At 40.5% G+C, this 20936-nt stretch overlaps 2 protein-coding genes across 2 annotated transcripts in view; both read right to left on the bottom strand.

Annotated features, from left to right (window-relative positions):
- The window catches only part of LOC149300964 (E3 ubiquitin-protein ligase TRIM37-like), a 48961-nt gene extending 36630 nt beyond the window's left edge, over positions 1-12331 (bottom strand). The window contains exons 1-8 of the mRNA XM_089484545.1: positions 12311-12331; positions 8354-8455; positions 7618-7658; positions 7313-7429; positions 4856-4943; positions 2584-2706; positions 1580-1703; positions 700-767 (exon numbers count right to left, since the gene is read on the bottom strand). Coding sequence (XP_089340671.1) covers positions 700-767; positions 1580-1703; positions 2584-2706; positions 4856-4943; positions 7313-7429; positions 7618-7658; positions 8354-8455; positions 12311-12331 — 684 coding nt within the window. The remainder of the gene's footprint in view (positions 1-699; positions 768-1579; positions 1704-2583; positions 2707-4855; positions 4944-7312; positions 7430-7617; positions 7659-8353; positions 8456-12310) is intronic.
- A 4092-nt stretch (positions 12332-16423) lies between these two features.
- LOC149300963 (SKA complex subunit 2-like) lies at positions 16424-19962 on the bottom strand. Its single transcript, XM_089484495.1, has 4 exons — positions 19933-19962; positions 18410-18499; positions 17301-17477; positions 16424-16507 (listed from the first exon to the last, which is right to left on the bottom strand). Exons 1-4 carry the CDS (start codon positions 19960-19962, stop codon positions 16424-16426), a joined length of 381 nt encoding a protein of 126 aa, XP_089340621.1.
- Between the last annotated feature and the right edge of the window lie 974 nt (positions 19963-20936).

Below are 20936 nucleotides of genomic sequence, written 5' to 3'. Positions count from 1 at the left end.
CCCTTTTGAGCCTGCCTGTTATCTGCTTCATCACTCCCTCCCTTCCTGTTTCTGTGTATAAGAAGTCGGTGGTCAGACATTTGCTGGATGCGGCCAAGGCCTTGATTCCCTTACATTGGGGTTCTGTTTCCCCTCCATCGTTTAGGGATTGGGTGTTGAGGGTTGAAAGCATTTGGGCTTTGGAGGAGTTGGTGGCCAGTTCTGACCGGTTGGGTGAAAGGCATAGGCGGACGTGGTTTTACTGGTCACAATATGTGTTGAACCCCTCTACTCCAATCGTACCGGCCTGATGGCCCTGGGTGTTGGATGGGCGCCTCTGCAGTGATATGGGGCTGTTTTACTGTTTGCTGACATGACCTTGTGCTTCCCCTGCTGCGTCAGGGACTCATTGTGTTTCTGTGACTGCTCGCTGCCCCCCCCCTTTTTTCTTTCTGTTCTTCCCTGTCCCCCCCCTTTTTTTTCTCCCTTGTTATGTTATAACAAACACACAATAATAAAATCTTTGATTTAAAAGAAAAGCTAAGAGAAGTATTAGTTCTGGGAATCTAGAGATTTTTTTTCTGTTCTGTTTTTCCCTACCATTTACATAGAGAAGGGTGAAATTTAAACTTTAATCACAAATACAGTTTTAGTTGCATACTGAACTTGCAGCACTAAAATGGTTTACTTAGTGACTAAACAGAAGGACCATGCTCTTACCTGATGTTCAACTTCTTGCAGCAGTGACTCCAGCAACTCAGTTTCTTGAGTAAGTGATGTTTTCTGGCCTGAAAAAAACAAAACAAAAACTTTATTTTCATATAGTTAAAGTTTCTGTCATATTTCCCCTCTCCATTCTAAGGTGATGCTCCACCAAATGTCCCCTTAGCATATAAATACCGGTATATACACGCATCTATGTCATAATTAAGAAATGTCTCATTGTAAAGATATTAGAGCTTTCAAAAATGACGTGATAAACAGATGCTAAATGTGTATCCATTTAATAAAATTAGCGAACATCAATCCATTTAATACACTGATCAAATCTACATTAGTTACTAACTGCTATATATTCATTGTTAGCGTGTGTAAGTGTATGTTAGTTACAATCACACACACTATATGCTGACATACACAACACCACCACACACTATCCAACAACACACACACCGACTGGCATTATACATACGTTTTATAGACAAAACGGTATTGGGACACCAGACCATTACACCAACCAGACTTCAATATGTAGTTGGTCCTCCCTTTGAAGCTATAATAATTAATGTTCGCCGAGTTCCTTGCTATTTTGTATTATAAAATCCTGACAATAGTTAGATCAATGTAACAAAATAAGTAAATAAATCTATATCAGTAAACTTGTGTTTAATCACAATATAATGAAAATGTAACTTGGTGTTTAGCCACTAGATGTCACGAGTTGCAAAATATAATACATCTAAGCACTGATGCCCAATGTTGGATGTTTTCACGGTTTTAGACGATTAGATTATAACTTGCATTTTTTTTTGTACATGGTCAATGGCAATTTTAGAAGAACGTTTGCAACACAATGATATGAAGGAAAGACCCTGCGTACCCATGAGAGTGATAAGCTTGTTTTTGAGCTGTGTGTCAAGTCGCGCAATCATCATCTCCACCGCATTGCGAATCTCCCGGACGCGTTCATCCTTTGCACCACGGACAGCTTCAACGTTCCTTTCCTAGAGAGCACAGTTTGTGTTTAAATTTACTCATTCTTACCAGATTTCTACAACATCTTGTAATGAGTTACCATTCTCAAGTAAAACACTTGCTCTGAAAATAAAGCATACAATTCTAATAGTGTAAAAACTATTTATAAGGAGCCTCGTAACACAACCGCGATATATCTTACAAAGTTTGATTACGTCAAGTTGTCAGATATATTTATGGAAAGGCTAAGGATTAAAATGCTCATGGCTTCTATTTGGTTTCAAAGTGTCAAAGCACTTGTCGGGAGACATTACAAGCTGTCCAAAATAGAACTGTAGTAAGTCAAACACTAACATAGGCCACTAACGAACACAGTAATCGTTAAATATTGTTTCCAATACCGATACCAAAAAGGGAGGCTGTGGCAGAGTTTCCTCACTATCGCCATTAGATAGCACACGCAGCAAAATAAATTCATGGATTCCACATTACGTTGAGTGATTGGCATAAACAATCAACCACATTTACCCCATGTCACATGACCATGAACGTATTTGTTTCTGTATGTTTAATACATGCAGTATTGAAACATATATATACACACACTCTGCTAGTATTAAACATAAAGAAACAAATATATTACATGCATACACTCATAACTGCAGGAATTCAGGAAACAAAAAATCAGGCAGATCTAGCAATCAAGTTATATTAATTCTTTGTTAAGGTAGGAAAATTATTATTTATTGTTTTATATAGCGTCATCAAATTCTGTAGCGCTGTACAAAATCCTTACAACTCTTAGCCAACATTATGCAGGTTAAAAGTAAAAAATGGTAAAGTATATGGATCATATATCTTGTATTACATTGGTTGGTGCATTTACCAAAGTTTCGGATAGTGCCTTACCACTTCTTGGACAAGACTTATGAGTTCCATTAGTCTTCGCCTCAGTTTTGCCACTTCTTCATTTACTTTTGTAACATGCTGCTCGTAAATTTCAGCCAGAGGTTTGAAAGTGTGTCCCCCGTGCTAAAATAAAAATAGATACAAACTAAATCGCATTATGCTTTGCAAAAAACAAAGAAAACTGAATAGAAAAGTACCTTGAGACTACAAAAATAAAACAATCCAACATGTAAAACACACATCACTAACGGAAACATCAGGCATTTCTTTACTTTTAATATACATGTAAATTTAAGAATATCTGGCTATCCAGACACAAACACACAAATTAAATTTCTGTCTTCCATCTTGTCGCAGAACATGAGGTCTGTCACCTCTTCTTCGGTGTTCCCTCATCACTACGCTCCGCTATTGTCGCAGATCACCGGGATAGGACTGGTGACAGACCACTCGTTCCCTTAACGTTGGGTCGGTTAGAGGGAGCTTGTGATCTCCCGCTCACGGAGCAGTGGGCGACCCCCACCCAGAGCAGCGTTCATGGTGCCTGGGAGCAGCCCACCCCTCACGGCCCAAACATCGCCAAGAAGACCTGTCCAAGGGCAGACTGTCACAACCCTGGGTTAAGTGCCATTGTAATAATCATTGGTTGTGATATCATTCATATATTATATTCATTATACGTGTGTGATTGTGTTTGTGCCTCTCTCCCTCACGTGCCGCCCCTGTCCATGTTTCACATGTCCTGTTTAACGGACTTTAACTCTTTGTATCCCGGACACCATCGACCACACCAGAAACTTTGAACTGCTGCCCATGGCCGATCGCGTCGCTTTTTGGACAGGATACCCTCCGGACCCCGTGCTATCCATCGGTACTCCGGGATCACTACACCTCCTTCGGGTTCACCCCCGAGAACGTCGGCGCAAGGGTATGCGGACATTGCAGGGGTTGGCGGCCCGAGTATGGTGCTGGACTGTCTGGGCAGGGCGGGGATATGTGGATGTGATTCATGGCCTTTTTCCCCTGTTGAACTGTATATAAACCCATGTATCTTCCCAATAAACCGTTTGTTACTTCCCTGGACATTAGTCTCGTCTAATGCTTCAGGGGCTCGCTGCATCACTCATTGTCTTTTTCAGGACAATTACAGCACCGTATTCGGCTAGGTCTTGGTGGGCTACGGTGCCATTGTATCAAGGACACCAAGCCAGCTCCTGATCCCTTTCCTCGCAGTATTGCCTGACGCTGGGAGCCGTTAACCCTTGCGGTTCCGGGAGGAAGCAACAAAGAACTGACGGGTGTACCCAACTGGTATACCTGAGGCCCGTCACAGAGACGATCTACCGTGAAGTCTCAGTATTCAGGTAGACCAATCCGGCTCTGGTGCCCCATGCTTTGAGGGCCCGGGGCAGCCTCACTGCTGCCCGTCCTATAGATACGCTAACGATGCTACCTGCTTTCAGCAGAGGCATCTCAGGGGAGGGGGATCTAATTTTCTAACTTGATAGGGATATTCATGGGATTAAACAGACCACCAAGAATGTCTGAATTGTACAGCATGCAGAAAAATAAATTTACCTCCATGCAAAATTGACTCTAATATGCATTTAAAGGGGATTCCAACTGTTTTTGTAATGTGACATCTGGAAATTACCTAGGGTTTATTTTTTTTTGGTTACTTGATGCAGAAGAGTTCCAAAACTTAGATTAAAGTTGCACGGGTGTTCCCGTTTGTCCCAGTGTGATTTACAAATGCATTGCTAGCCTTAGTTATGTGTAGCCTTTCCCAGGCAGACTTTAGACACTGAGGGGTACTAGCCCAAGCGGATGTCAGAATCAGGCTAGAGCGCTCCTTTAAGTATGCGTACTGAATATACATTATCATTTCTAGGTTAGGTTATTCATAATTATTTTTCGATACAAAAACACACATTACAGCAGAAGATAAAGGTATTCTTAATTTTAACAGTAAGCGATGGAAAAGGAACTTATTATTACATACCAAGAGGTATACAAATTACAATCAGATATTCTGCAATCTCCCAGATCCTAGTTATGGATTGGATCATTTGCTTGGATATAAACTACCTCTTCAGAGAATTTAACTACCATATACCATGCATGATATAAGTAAATAATAAAAACAAGTTCACACAGGTTCAATGTTGTATTTAGAGGCCAAAGCCTATGCTTCGGATGGTACAGCACCATCAACATCAAAGACAATTCTGGCTCAAACAATGCCTCACTGTGGTGAGTTGTGTCTACTTACCATTCCTCCCCAAAGAGCACACTGATGACAGATACAAATCTTACATGTCCAACAAAAAACACTGAGTTTTTCATGGTGATTTTCACATCTGAGGAAATAAAATGTAATGTATTGTCTGAATGACACACAAGGTTGCAAAAGGGTTTTGAATCTAAGATTTCAACTTAAATACCCATATTTGCCCGATTATAAGACGACCCCCAGAATTGGAATACCATATTTGCTCGATTATAAGACGACCCCCCAAAATCTGAATATTCATTTAGGACAAAAAAAGAAAAAGCCTGAATATAAGACGACCCTATAGGGAAAAAAGTTACCAGTAAATGTTAATTCATGTAAACTATGTGAACAATTTTTTTAATAAAAGCTATGATTGAGAAAAATATTTTGCTTTTAATTCCTTTTATTTTCCAACCTGCCCCCCCAGTTATGCACATCTGCCCCCAGGCTCGTCACCCTGCCCCATAAATGCCTTAAACCCCCTATATGCTACTGTGCCCCATATGCCTTTTAACCCTCTATATGCCACTCTGGAGTATAGAGGGTTAAAAGGCCTTTCTGGAGGCAGAGTGGCATTAAGGGGGTTTAAAGGCATATCATAGAGTACTCTGCCTACAGAAATGCCTTATGCCCCCCATTCAACACCCCCCCCAAAAAAAACCAAACAAACCAAAAAAAAAAAAACAACTTACCGGTGCTTCTGACTCCTGGTGTGTTGTCCGGGCAGCGTGTAGACGTCTACGCGATTCGCGTAGGCAACTTCCGCTGCAGCCGGAAGGAGGTGCGGTTAGCAGCGGGGGTTGTCTGCGTCCATCGGGCAGACCTTCCCCGGCTGTCAGAGATAATTCCCCGGTGAGGGGGAACTCTAATCATTGACAGCCGGGTAAGGTCTGCGCGCTGCAGCGGAAGTTGCCTACGCGAATCGCATAAAGCTCTACACGCTGCCCCGGCTACACACCAGGGACTCAGAAGCACCGGTAATTTGGGGGGGGAGGGGGGAGACAGAAGGATCCAGGTCCCCTGCAGTGCTGAGGGGGATCTGGATCATAGTCAGACCTATTTGAGGTCTGATTATAAGACGAGGGGTATTTTTCCAGAGCATTTGCTCTGAAAAAAACTCGTCTTCTAATCGAGCAAATACGGTATTATTTTAGGAAAAACGAGAAAGCCTGATAAGAAAAATAGTTTACATGTGAAATATTTACTAGTAAAACATTTTTCATATTTAATAAAAACTATGATTAAGAAAAATGATTTGTTTTTATTTCCTTTTATTTGCCAAGCTGCCCCCCCATTATGCACATCTGCCCCACGGCTTGCTACTCTGCCCCCCAGATATGTCTTATATAACCCTATATGCTACTCTGCCCCCCAGATATGCCTTATACACCCCTATATGCCACTCTGCCTCCATGATATGCCTTTTATCCCCCATTATTCTGGGGGGCTTCCCAAGACTCGTTCCTCATACTTCAGACTCCCTGGTGTCTAGTGGGGGCAGCCGGTGGACTTCTGTGCAATGCGCGTAGACAACCTCTGCTGCCTGTTAGTTCCGCCCGGGCTTCTATGACGGAGCACTGGCGTGGCGTGACCTTCCGGTGCTCAGTCATAGAAGCCCCGGTGGAAGTGCCCGCGGCAGCGGAGGTTGTCTGAGTATCGTGCAGGCAATCTCCGCTGCCGCTTCTATGATGGAGCACCGGAAGGTCAAGTCACGCCAGGGCTCAGTCATAGAAGCCCCCCAGAGGAAGTGCCGGAAGCAGCAGAGGTTACCAGAGAGGAGGATCCAGGTCCCCTGCAGCGCTGCAGGGGATCTGGATGTTAGTCTTGTAGTCGGACCTATATTCGAGGTCTGATTATAAGTTGGCCTTGAATATAAGACTAGGGGTATTTTTCAGAGAATTTGCTCTGAAGAAAAAAAAAATTGTCTTATAATTGAACAAATACGGTAAATCATAACAGAATACAGCACTATAAATTTGTCTACCACTCCCACCCCCTCACTTAACCTCCATGGCATTCCAAGTACTTAGCCATCAGCTAAGTCTCCAGTCTATATTGGAGGTGTATCGGCTGTATATGAAGTTGTATCATGCTTCTTTACTCTTTCTGTATTAGCCAACCAAACTGCATAGGAGTCTAGTGTGACATATCACATATTTTAAATTTAAAAGGAGCAGGCAAGTTATCAAACTTGCTTTACTGCATATGATAGCTGAGAGGTCCCTTTAAATGTTAATTTGTTCGCACGTGCAATTGCACGAAGGAAGTCTACAGAATGTCCCTCTTTACCTGACCCTTGCTTCATAACTTGCAGGAGATGTGTTCAGCCAAAACACATCTCCTGCTACCTGCACCCATGCGGTAATTTAAGAAAGAAAGGGGGAAAAAAAAAAGGTAGACTAAAAGTAGAGAGGACTAGAAGACCTTAGAAGTAGGGAGAACTGAATAACATACTTGTCCTTCTCATTTTCTTCATGCTTGTTCAGACTGCACAGCTGTAGCGTGTCAAGCTGTTGAGTAACCTCCTCTGCCCATCGGCAATTAACCAGCTCCCGTAGCTGTAGGGGGGCTCTGCAAGGCAAGACAATTATTACTTTTCAAAGTTTTGGACAGTTTGTGCCCCAACATCTTATAGATCACCACATAACATACCCACACAAGAAAATTCAATATGGCGCCAGAACGGCATAAAATAACCCTCATACGTGTGATCTACTACAGGTGGCAAAAGGGTGCAAATATTGGACCAAGAGTCTTACCGGCAATGAGGGCACTGAGCTCTTTGTTCTGTTAGCCATCTCTACAAAAAAAAAGAAAGAATGTTAAAACGGTTGGCATACAGTCTAGGTTAGCCAAGTGTTATTTTGCATAGACCGAAACTAAACTGAATATTTTTAATTAAAGCTGCATCTTTGTCCATTTTTCAAAAATGAGGACCTAATTCATTTAATTATGTTTAGGTTTTCGGATATAAAGACCAAAGACCTTAAGTACTGTTCAAAGAGGAAACTCAACACAGCTCTGCTTTTTATCTATAGCTTGTGAGCAGGTCCATCTTTTCCCCCAATGTATCGCAGTGATCCGTCAAGTCTAGTTTTGTCATACCCTTCAAAAATACACCGTTAGATGCATTGGAAAAATTGTTGGTGTTATATGAATAAGACAATGATTCCAATTATATGCCTTAGTTTAAAAATAATTATGTTCTGCCATAACAGCACAGATGTATAGATGTTGTGTAAGTTCGCATAGGTTTATATGAAAACCTAACACAAATTTAACTATAAACAGGATCACACAGATTAGACTCCACAAAACACGGATGTGGGAGGGGAGAAAGTGTGAAGTAATACTTATTCCAAGTCACAAGACTAAATGTGTGGCATGCTGTGTATACATTCAATTGTGCTGTCTTTGTGCATGCCCCTTATGTATATTAAGTGCATGTGTTTAGTCACATTTACAGAATTCGACAGTCAAGTTTAAGCCACTTACTCTTATACAACTGAAGCAGCAGAGTTTAGAACAATGTGGGCAGAGACGGGCGTCTCGCAACTTCTCCATGCATATGAAACATCTGAAGACCTCCGCTATGCTCTGTGTAAAGAAGACATATTGCAATATTTTGTTAAGTGGAGCATGGCAGATACTTAAGCCAAGGACTTAATTCAAACACCAGCCATCACATGAACTCTTAACGCATATGACAGCTCTGGGAGGGATTCTCATTTGCTCTCTTTCCCATTCCCTCTACTGCATATGATACCCAAGAGCAGTGACGTACCAAGACACTGGGCGGGAGTGCCACTGATACAAAACCGGGGAGTGGTCCTCTTTGGCGATCAAGCCCCCTGGTTACAGGGGAGATCTTTGATCTCCCAAACTGACCTACTTGCGATATGGTTAGGTGTGCCGGCTCAGCACAGCTTCCATAGACTGCATTAAAAGATGCATGCGGTTTTTAAGACACGCTGCACCTTTTAATGCATTCAGGATGCAGACTGTGGAGGGGGTGCCACTGCCATGTGAAGCATCCGAGGAAAATATTATATGTAAAAACATTTTTGCACTTGTGCCTGCCATCATGAAAGCTGCAATGACCTATCTTGTACAAAACGTACAAGTATTTCAAGAATGGGAAGACCAAACTTATGCTAAAAGTGTGTTTACAGCAGAGCTCGTTGGATATCCTATTAAAATCGACACTCCGGATATGGCAGCTGTGAAGTTCGTTTAAGTTTCTGTAGCGTCCCCCTTGCAAAATGTATGTAATCCTAGCTATCTTATACGCAGAAGATGTATTCGGTGGAGCACATGTACTGGCACATGACATACATACCAATACAAGTCAACCCCAGAGCGGGCTTGGTGAGTGTTACGGCAAGGGGTCTGCTCAGACTTCACTGGGAGTGCTTTCCCAATATGGATTGGCAACTTGAAGTAGCCAATCAGGGCCGAGAAATTGGTACACAAAGAGGGCAGCTGCAACTTTATTTGTTAACCAATGCACATTGCTTTAACATTCATTACTTTTGGGAGGATATCTTGGACGCATACTGTCCCTTTAACACTATTTCATCAATTTTTTGATTTATACTTTTTAACACATTTTTCAGCTTTGGCTGTTGTGCCAAAATACCCGTCAGTACTTTGACGAAGAAAAAAAAAAAAAAAAAGAGAAAATGTTTTCTTTTTAGAGGGTTTTGTACTTGGCCCACATGTGATGTAAGCAGTTTTATAATACCACAAGAAGAAGAATACTACTACAAAAAGGCAGAGGTGATTTACCTATAGATGTTTGGTTCACATGAAGCCTACAAACCAAAGATAATTCAATACTTTAAAAACCATACTCCTGTAAACTGTACGTTAGAACGTAATGTTATAGAATATACCGGTACGTTTCATTGGACATTGGAGTGTGAGGACACTAATGCAATGCTTTGAAGGTCTGCCTGGCAATACATGAAAGGCAGAGTATCCCTGCACAGCAAGGAACGTTCAGAGAAATGACATGTGCCAAACGATACCAGCCTGATCACTGAAGCCTGCCAGGAGGAAAAATACTACTACTAGCAGCATGACACCAAAGGCAGAATGCTTAGAAACTAAGCATAAAACAGATTTAGCAGCTGGGGTGGCTGTTTGATTTCAGTAATACATTAGTTTAATACAAGCAATAAAACTGCAGTGGACTCGCTCCTGGAGGAACACATCAGTGGATAAAACCTAAACCCTATACTCAGCCATTGTAACCTCTCACCAGACATGGATCTTTTGTTTTGGGCAAGAAAGAAAAAAAAATCCCACCGAGGAGGAAGCTAAAAGGAGGTTGGATGGAAAAATTGAAAAAACAAAATGCTACATATCTAGGTCAGAGAAAGAGCATCCTAACTCTAAGGTTGAGTAAAGCGTAAGGGGAAGACGTTGGAGCTACAATATCAGTTTGGAATAAATGGCACATGATCCCTGCAGTTTACAGAGCACACAAAGAAGATTTTGCATCTTAGAAATGTGCCAAGATATGCTTCTCATCCGATGACAACTGAAAAAGCAAAGGAAGCAGTGAACTATTGTACTAAAAAGCACCTTTAATCAAGTTCCCAAAATATGATTACCCACATAAGATCTCTAATTCGTAAGAATCGATTTGTTTATTTTGAAGTACCTTCCAAGAAGAATATTTAGCTAGTTGCAGTGCCCTTGGCGATAGTAACACAGTAAACACTGTATCGGGTGGTACACACACAAAGCACACTCCGTGACAAAGGGTGTCAGTTCTCTAGTGACAGGTTTTGTTTTTGTAACAATAAACTGTAAATAAAACTTTCACACTATAAAAGGTTGCTATGCTAGACTCACCCCGTAGCTAACAAATTAAACCGGCATTGGTTTCTTTGGACCTAGAGAGAATTGGCCCTAGCTCTTAATCAGAAGGGCCATCAACATAAGCCTTTCACTGGCTCTTCCTAAATTGGGGATTTGGACAAAGTGCGTTGATCTACATTTATTACATTAATGCTATTCAACTTCCCTCCAAAGTACTCAAAGGGAGCATTTCCACTCTGACGAGGCCAGCTACAAGTTGGGTTGTTAAGAACGTGACTCCTCCTGTACCATATGGACCTTTACATGGACCACATAGCACACTGAGATGTCTCCTGAACAAAAAGATTAGCAAGCCTAAGAAGTGGGCAACTTTAACTCGCTAATGAAACACATATGGTTCACTTCACAACTAGACTCAAAGAAACATGGGCTCTTAAAATGCCAACAACTTTGGAAAACCTTTGTGAATGTGCTTTCATTTTATGACATCTGTGTCCTCACAATGGGAGTAGGGAAAGTATATAATCTATCACGGAGTAAAAATATTTTTAGTTTTAATATGTAAACTTCAAGAGTGAAGGACTAAATATATAGCAATAGTCTGATCTGAATGCAATATAGCAGATCCAATGTGATGAAAACTTTTGGTCCTAAGTAGAGGTCATGGAGATCTTTAAAGAAAAAAAAAATGGTACATTCTTCAATCTTGTGTGCAGAACCATGACCTTAAGAAGTCTTCATGGGTCATACTTTAAGATACTGGAGTTAGTTCAGAGGCAGTGTTTGGTGGGAATGGTATGACATGTCGCAGGGTGGCATGCCAATAGGTGAGCCATCTTACCTCCTCTACCAAAAAAATATATATATGTCCCAGGCGGACATCATAAAAACACAGAGAGGGAACCTATATCTGCAGAACAACATGGTACACTAAAGCAATTTGACCGATAAATATACGTGAAACATAGAATTATGAATGTATTAAGTACAAAGGCACTCGGATTTCTTCAGTGGTTGCCAACATTTATTGTGTAGCATGTCATTAGGGTACGCAACGCATTCTTCTTTGTCCTCCAGGAGTCACTTACCATAAAAACGCATAGAAATACAGCAGAAAGTATACTTGGTTGCCATGAAACCATTTGACGAAGGAAAAACGCTACTCGGCATTATAAAAGTGTCCCTCGACAACGGTTTTTGTACTTTCCCCCATCCCCTAAAGATACACCACATCTATCGCTCGTTTACAGGCAACTATCTCCCCAATGGATGCCTCACAATGATACGTGGGCCTCTATCCGAAAACGCTAAGATGCCCCAATTTATTTGAAGGTGATGCCTTCTTGGCATGATATATGGAGCTCCTCCCAAATTTACTAATAAATTTTTTGGATTTTTTTTATACAATTACACATGCTCGGAATGGACTATGGTAAAATGTTAGAAAGCTGCAGACTAGGCAAATAATTAAAACCTAAATTTAATCTGAAAACGTGGCCATCCGGTAACATGTCACATATCTGCCAACGGACATGTGACGTGCCAGGGTGACACAATGTCATGGCACAGCCATGTTACACGTTACCGGTGGTACGGCAGACACCTGTCAGACGGCCGGCTCACCTCCACGCTTTGCTCATCCATCTCCTCCAGCTTGCAGTCCTTAACGTTGCAGTAATGCAGGGATTTCTTCCAGGACCTGAAATAGGACAGATACTTGACGGTGCTGCACAGACAGGTGAGAAAATGATCAGTAAAACGCCCCCTTTCAGCTGCAGACATACAGCAGCCGGTGCAGAGGGTGAGGGACACGGGGATAGCGGGGTACACGGTAGGCTAACTGTCAGTAACGGTTGCTCTTATAACGTAAAGGGTAGGCTCGGGAGAAGGGAAAGGGGGGAGCCGAGGAGCCACAGCCGTTTATAACAGTGAACCTCCAGCCGCCATCTTTGACCGGGCTCTAGTTACTCAGAGACGAGCGACGCTAAGACCCAACAAACCACAGTGGGCGGGACCTGTGACGTAAGGGCGCCTCGCCACCCCCTATTCCGCAAGCAGTGCGCCGACGAGGTAGCCCCGCCCACTTAAATGCAATTATAAATAAGGGAGAGCACAATAGGCGTCAGTCCAGTTTACGGTACAGTGTAGAGGCTGTGTTAGTGATTTGCGACCCGATCAATCAATCATTTGCACCAGCGTAAAGTAGAACAAAGAGCTGCAGGCCGAATCCCTGTATACAGGCAGTGATTGCTTTGCATCGTCGCAAAGCTGTCTTATGTTGCGGCCAGAACGCGATGACGCAATGGCTGCCCTGTATGATATCATCAGGTTTTGGGGTCAATAGTCAGGTGGAGTACTACTCCGGATCCCTGCTCCTAGAGAATGCGCACGGGGTTAGGTTGGAGCAGGATATGGTATGGAGTTAAATCATGTTGACTGGAGTTATAAGGGGTCATACCAGTTTGCATGCTGTGTGCAAAATACAGAGATTAAAGCTGAGAAAGGGAGAATGATCATACAGTGTAAGGGCCAATAGATCATAGCGGAAATTAAGAGGAAAAACCCACTAGACCTTTAGATCTAACAGATAGGATTTTGCCACCGCAAGTGGTTATAATAAAGCTGTGTTGTATAGAATCACCGTATACTGAGATTGTCCATGAATCATAACGGGAAGGAAAATAAGTGATCCCAGACCTTTCCCTGGTGCGCATCACATGGATATTAGGCTGGAGTACCAACCGAGTACAGCTGCAGGTTGTAAGAGCAACATTCAGTTTAATCAGAGCTTTTTAATGAACTGCCAAAGGACAACTATTACAGTAAATACCCATGGAACAGAAAAGAAAGTCTATTGCCGAGCAATTTTCCCTCTGAGCTGTATGCACACGCATTTCACAAAAATACACCGTCAGTCTTACATCATACTAGATTGTGAGGTCGCAAGAGCAGGGCCCTCTTCTCCTTTTGTACCAGTTTATTATGGTTTGATTTTAATTAAACACATCCTACCAACTCTGATTGTAAACGGAATCTGCTGGCGTATATGAACGTAAAACACTTACGTTTACGTACACACACCACTGCAACACTTATACATACATACAACAACCCGCACACACACACATATATATATATACCGTATATATAAATATACGCATACATACACACACAGGCACAATATGTACCGGTAATAACCAAGTACATCTGCATTTTAAAAGTGAGATTAACTGGAATTATAGCTGTGTACTGGTATCTTTTCTTCCATTTATAATCCCCATTGTTACCAACTTTATGATGTTATGCTGTTCTTGGAGTACTTGTGCCAAAGTTGTATGTGTTGTGGTTTCATTTTAAAATGTTATTTCCTATTACAGGCATTGTATTCCATCAGTCTTGTTTTTCTTCTAGGTATGTCCCCTTGGAAGGCCTGACTGACTACAAATGCTGTTTGGGGGCAGTGGTGTTAGATATTCTAGTGAAGGTATCTGATACATAAAAATACGACTCATCTGTCTTATTCCATAGGGGTTCCTGCTGCAAGATGCCTTCTCCAGTTATCAATCTTAGTCTTTTGGAGCCCTTGTCTATACTCTAAAAGCACTTCAAACAGAAAATCGATATTCTGGCTTGATATACTAAAAGAAACATGCACATGCATGCACTCTGCCTCGAAGGAAACAGTGTAGTTGTACTTTAACCGCATAAGGACGAAGCTGCTTTTTATTTTTTTTGTACCCTTTGTGACGAGGCTGTTTAAACATTATTTTTTGCAATGCTGCTGTAATTCGTCTCTCAGTGTGCCTACATGTTATATATTGCTTTTTTTTTTTTGGAAACTTTCTTTAAATACCATTCATCTTATCTAAATGTACTATTATATAATAGAACATGGTGACATTTTTTTTAAAAAACTTTTCTGACATTTATTTGAAAAATATTTTACTCATCTAAGAAAGCTAATGCAAAACCTCCTAAATAGATTCAATTTGTTCTGAGCTTAGAAATACCTAGTGTTCGGTTTCTTTTGCAAGCTATAAGGAAAGTACAAGTAGCGTTTTGCTACATCAAAACTATTTTTCCCCAAACCTTTTAATCTTGCCCCCATGTCCTATTAGGGGCCTCTTTAAAACTCAACAATTACATTTACCCCCATCAAACCATGTATTTTTTTTTTTATTTTTTTTTTTGCACACATACCCATCACGTGGACACTCTGGGGAGGAATCACACTGGGTCCCTCAGCAGATTGTGGTGTTGCGTAATGACTCTACATCGAGGAATTACAGCTACACTGTGCCAGGCACAACATTGGTTGTTAAGGGGTTAAAATACCTAGTCAGCTGTATTATATATAATGTATTATTACTTTCCCGTTCTGGTTTATGGACAGTTGGGGTATGCAGTTGATTGGTTCCATACATTAGACCAGCATTAAAAGGTCAAACAGGAGAATCTTTATAAATCAATATATTTATTCACATAAGGTAAGGTGTGCTTAGTAGTTACTAGTTGAAGCAGAAGAGCTAACTAAAACTACTTAAAGGTTTTGCATGGGTGTCCTTAGCTTATGGTTCTGTGCATGTGCACAAGCAGTACATACAGTCTTTTCTACACTTGAGAAAAACCTTCATGGTATGGTACTAGACAGCTCTGACTTCAAAAGCCTCTGACTTCAGATGCCTCACGCATGAAAGCCACATTTTGAGGCAGTGTGTGGCTGATGTATAGGATGCAGAAGACCATTTGCGGCATCCATATTTATGTTGCATACTATTTTACTTATAACAATAATTCGTGGACTGTTCCGATCTCAAAAAGGTTTCCATGCCCTGGGAGTGCTTCACCAGTACAACAGGATCAGGAGTAGATGAACGCTCGCATGAAACATTACTGTGTTGGTGGGTGGTTGAGTTAGCAAAAGTATTAAATATTACTCTAAGGTTGTGTGTCCATGATCAAAACAAAGATTACAACGCTAACCATTTTAACAGATGAAAGGGTTTTAGTTGATGTACTGAGTTGACTATGTAACATATTCTTGCATACGGACCAGTCATCTTTTCCACTGCTTTTATGAATTAACACAGCTAAATACAGTAAATTGTAGCCACAATAGTTACATGACCACAGAACATTTTGGAATTGTAGCTCTGAAAAGCAAGGTTGGCTATTGTCAAATTCCCACATGTTTTAGATTTAGGAAATGTAGGAGTAGAATATTTGCTGCAGGTTTCAAAAGCATCTCCAGAAAAGACCACACATTATTATTATAAAAATATAAATATAACAAAAAGAAAAATCAGATTTCCTGCAGATAATCCACTTGATGAGACAAGAGCTGATCCACCATACTTGAAACTTTCGGGTTAGTTTGCGACGTTCCAAAGCACTGGAATACAAAGCATTTTTTATATTTCAGATTATGTAATGTAAAATAAAAATGTTTCTAATTACTTTGGAAATTAACATTGTCATTAAATACATTATTCGTTATGAAGTACCTATGATTCACACTCAAGGAGACCTCTTAATATGCTTATGACAGGGCTCAACAAATACCAGGAGTCAGTTCGCATTTGTCTACATTGTATTTCAGATCTGTTTTATGTTACTTTAAATAATTTAATAACATTTTCTTTCAAAAACTAGGGAAGTGATCCCAAACTTTTGAATGGTAATATATGTACACACACACACACACACACACACATTATCTGACACTGTACACTACCTTTATGATTGAAACTCCACTCCCTTCAACGGCAGGTTTTTAAAAGATTTGAGTGCTTCAAGTTCTTCTTCTGATAATGGAGAAACCTAGGGATATACAATGCCAGAAACAAATCATTTTAGCAAAAGGACCACTAGAATAGAAATGGGAGTGTCTGTTCAAGGACACTAAAAATTCTTAGTTCATATAACACATAGAATCTGCAGCGGCCTCATTTAAACTTCTACATCGTTTCAATTGAATTGGAATTTGAATAATCACCCTTTTCGGTGTAAAGGCAAGTTCCATGCTATGTATCCTTTTGTATAGGATGTTGCAGTAAGGCAAGGATTTGGGGGGTTTTTGTATAATTTAAGCGTCATACAAAGATAATGCAGACAAAAAATGTTTCAAGAAAATTCTCACACTTTTTATCTGAAAATTACACAGCAGTGTCAGGTGGTTTCCAAACTGGTACCTGGTATTAGACCACAGGTCTAGAAATCACAGGCTAAAAATGTGATCCCTAGAATCCATTCTCATTGATTTGGGCTACTTTTAAATAGACTTTTAACCCATACATTATATGTTAAGTAAGAATGCAAAACAAGTACTCATTAGCTTTAAAACACAAGTTTTAAGGCTTGAACAAAACTTAGAGGTGTCTCACATGTTCAGGCACCAGCAAGTCACTGAACCACCCAAAGTTTCCCAAGCTCTCTTGGTCCTATACATAAAACATTAACTTGACTCATGGGCTGCAAGATGGCCCTTAATGCATCGAGATTTAGAAGATTTAACACTTGATGGAATCTGCGCTGGGAAAGTCAACTTGTAGCTTTGTAGAACCAAGCTTGGAAATGCACGAAGCAGTGAAAACGAATGCACACAAAGCTGTACCTGCAAGTCGGTTTGTTGCTGTAAGTGCTGCACAATTTGCATTGTGTTTGTGATGGTATCCTGAATACTCTCTACCGATTTCTGCTGCTCAGTGGCAATTTTATCCAGCTGCGACGATAAGCTTTTGAATTGTGCTTTTATTGTTCCCAACTGTTCTAGCAGTTTGGCAGGATTTTCCTGGAAAGCAAAAGAATTATGTATTCCAACCTTTCTCAAACACGTTAAACTATCCAATGATGCGCTAAAATGTCACAGAATGCGAGATGTCAACGCCATCAAGTCCTCCAAAATAGAAAGCAATAAAATGATGGATTTGGGGGTAACAGTAGAGGGGCAACATCTCAAATAGTATACCCCATAATTCACACTGCCTAGAGAACAAGCAATGTTAATTATGTGCTAAGTGGGTTTTTGTTATTTGAAGCCAAAGGGCAGGAAAACTTGCATAAAGCTTTGCATGTTTCTTAGTTTTCCACACGGGAATTTACATGGTGATGTCAGACATGACTTACTTGACATATTGCTTGTATTATACAAAGCATTTTAATGACTTGCGTAGGGTTACTTGCCCAATAGAGTGTAAGCTTGCAGGAGCAGGGCCCTATTCTCCTGTACCAGTATGTTTTAATGTGTGTTAACCCCTTCACGACCAACGATGTACTAGGTACATCATGAAAAGATGCCCCTGGAGGACCGACTATGTACCTGGTACGTCATAAGAACAAAAAAACAGCCCCATGATGGTAGTGGCCAGTCTGCAGCCAACAACATGCACAAATACAGTCAGATGGTCATGAACTGGAGAGAGGCAGAGACCCAAGTTTAAAATACATTTTCACTTTTTTTAGTAAAAAAAAAAAAAAAATTTGAAAACTTTCAAAATGATATAGGAATTAGGGTGGTTTCCAAATTAGGGCATGATACTGAATATATTCTTGGTATATTTCTCCCTTTTATACTAGGTGTATATTTATTTATATATTTTTTCTTCAAATTTTAGTCATATGACTTTAGTTTCTTTTTCTGTACGTGTTTGAACCATATTTTATTACAATTGACACTAACTCGCATAGGGTTGCACTATACCGATCTGGACAAATCAGGATTACCTGTACCAAAGCGTCTTCAGGAAAACTCTTTCTGATTTCAAATTCCAGCTTCTGCTCAATGTAATCCAAGTCAGACTCTGCTTTTTGAAACTAGAATTATAAAAAGGATTTGAAAATGTCAACATTGTATAAAAGGGTAATCATTCTATAGCCACGAAGCAACATAATATCACTCTGGTTTAAGAACAGAAATCAAAATTGCTTTAGCAGTGGCAGAATTTGGTCGTCAGCGGCTTACAATGCACAGGACTCCCGAAGTAGTTCTTCACACCAAGAATCCAGCAGTTACGAAGCCGTCTGCTACGATACTAAAAGCCGAGATTACATTCCCACGCAGGTATCTGCCCGGCGTGCAAAGATGTGTCCTCTGCGTCCAGATGCTTTGACAATACTATTGCACTGCTAGCTGTATAATACAGTAGTGCAATAAAGTCAGAGCACTTATTAGCAGAAATCGATGGCACGGTTTAAGCAATAAGGGTCAGAATGCAGTCTCTATTCCAGAAATGTTTGCCGATGTTTAGTACATATCGCCGCTCACTTCACCAGCCGATGCCCTTTTAACATTGCACTGCTTTTTGTGTCTGGCCACTAGTAGTACAACATAAAAAGGGCACTGGATGGGTCTGCGTCACTCATGATGCAAAAGTTATACACATGAACATATTTAGCATAAATATTTGGGTATATTAAAAAAAATAAATATATATATATATATATATATATATATATATATATATATATATATATATATATATATATATATTCCTAATACTGTTTAATGCCAAAATCCGTACTGGAATTTTATTTTAAATCAAGTCAAATTCTTCATTCACAATTTATTTTTGCTATGGGCACTTCATTTGCCTTATGACACAAAAGCAGGTATTCATCAATCGCTGCCATAGAAACTCTAACGTCTAATGCATTTCAGAGCAATAAATCCACATTTACGTCAAAGGCTAAGCTTGTGGTTTAGTGAATAAATCCCAAATAGTATTTGGTGATTGATCGGACAAATGAACACGCTCCAGATCTATGATACCCCAATAGATGCGAAGTTAAACAGGTGCGATACATCTGCTCCTCATAACAAAGTGACTTCTATTAGTCAAGTAACAGGCATCAATGAAGAGAGAGAGGAGAAGAGGAAGCCTGCATAAGGCGAGAAAACGGCAAGCGACTGAGAATTTTATACCGTTATTTAATATAAAAAAGGGGTGAGGAGCAGAGGCTGAATGAAAGGAAACAGAGAAAGGAAGATAATAATAGAACTTGCAGAGGCAGAAGAGAAATTGCACAAGATCCAAAAGAAAGAAGACAACACAGGATAAAAAGGACTCTGCATGATGAGGATTAATCATGAATTTAGAAACAGCCTTATGTTTTCCACACATAGCCTTTCTACAATATTTGCTACCAAAAATGTAAACTAAAACACAAAATCATACATAATGCACAACAGAAAGTGAATTGCCACAAAATATAAGGTCTTCCTACGGGGCAGTATTCCTAATAGTAACCTCTCGCAGAGACATCCGGTACGGCTGCATCCTCGGCGCTACAAGACTTCTACAGGCCGAAACTAGGCAGTGCGATTAGAAATATCGGAGATTACCTTCCCTGCCGAGCAGAAAGGACGTCTGACGTCCAACGTTATACCTGAAGTGCACAAGAAGAGGCTTCCCAAAACCTTTGCAATAAAGTGTTTAATTCACAAAATATTTCCTGTAAATTCCATGGAAAATGGAACACCACAGTGAGAGGGACTTCTTGTGAATGTAACGGACTCCCTCCGGCCCCCAAACCATACACTCCAGTCACTCTCAAGAACATTTGGATTTAATCTTTATTTAAACTAAAGACTGGCTGCACAACAGATCAAGCAGCTACGAAAATACAAATGCTGACAATTTCCCTTTAAGTGACAGCTTTATACACAGCACAGTCTTTAATCAGGGAAACCTATGTATCATTAAGCTATTCACAGAAACCTAGTTTAGGGAAAATTGTGCATCACATGCTGTAACGGTGAAAAAAGTCACTGAAAAGCCCCCTAAGCAAACGTATCCAACAGATAGAAGGTCATTTGACCCGGGCCCTCCTTACCCCCTGCGGAATAGGACGACGCTACGTAAAACAATATGTAATAATAATAGATGTGGTTGTACACATGTGCAAACTCTAGGCGGAATATACATATGCTCGGAAGATTTTTCTATGCCTCTGAGAAATATACAGTTCTCACCGGTATTCTAAGACTCATGTGCATTGACATGGACAATAGCTCACAGCACATATCGTTTGTTAACAAAAAAAAATAAATAAAAAAATCCTCTATTTTTAATGAGGTGGAACAGGTTTTGGGGTGAACACTTATGACATCACAATCCCCCCCCGATTCATACATGGTAGTAATAGACCAGCTGAGAGGATACTTGCACTTTAACTCCCCTACATAGCATCTATTCAAAGAAGTCTCAGGAGCGTCCCCTGTGCTACAGAAATCTTTAAATGTAGGTGGCAC

Source organism: Sceloporus occidentalis, unplaced genomic scaffold (assembly GCF_023333645.1).
Source record: "Sceloporus occidentalis isolate IW3139 unplaced genomic scaffold, rSceOcc1.0.p SCAF_22, whole genome shotgun sequence".
Taxonomy (NCBI): Eukaryota; Metazoa; Chordata; class Lepidosauria; order Squamata; family Phrynosomatidae; genus Sceloporus; species Sceloporus occidentalis.
This window is presented reverse-complemented; position numbering and strand designations above follow the sequence as displayed.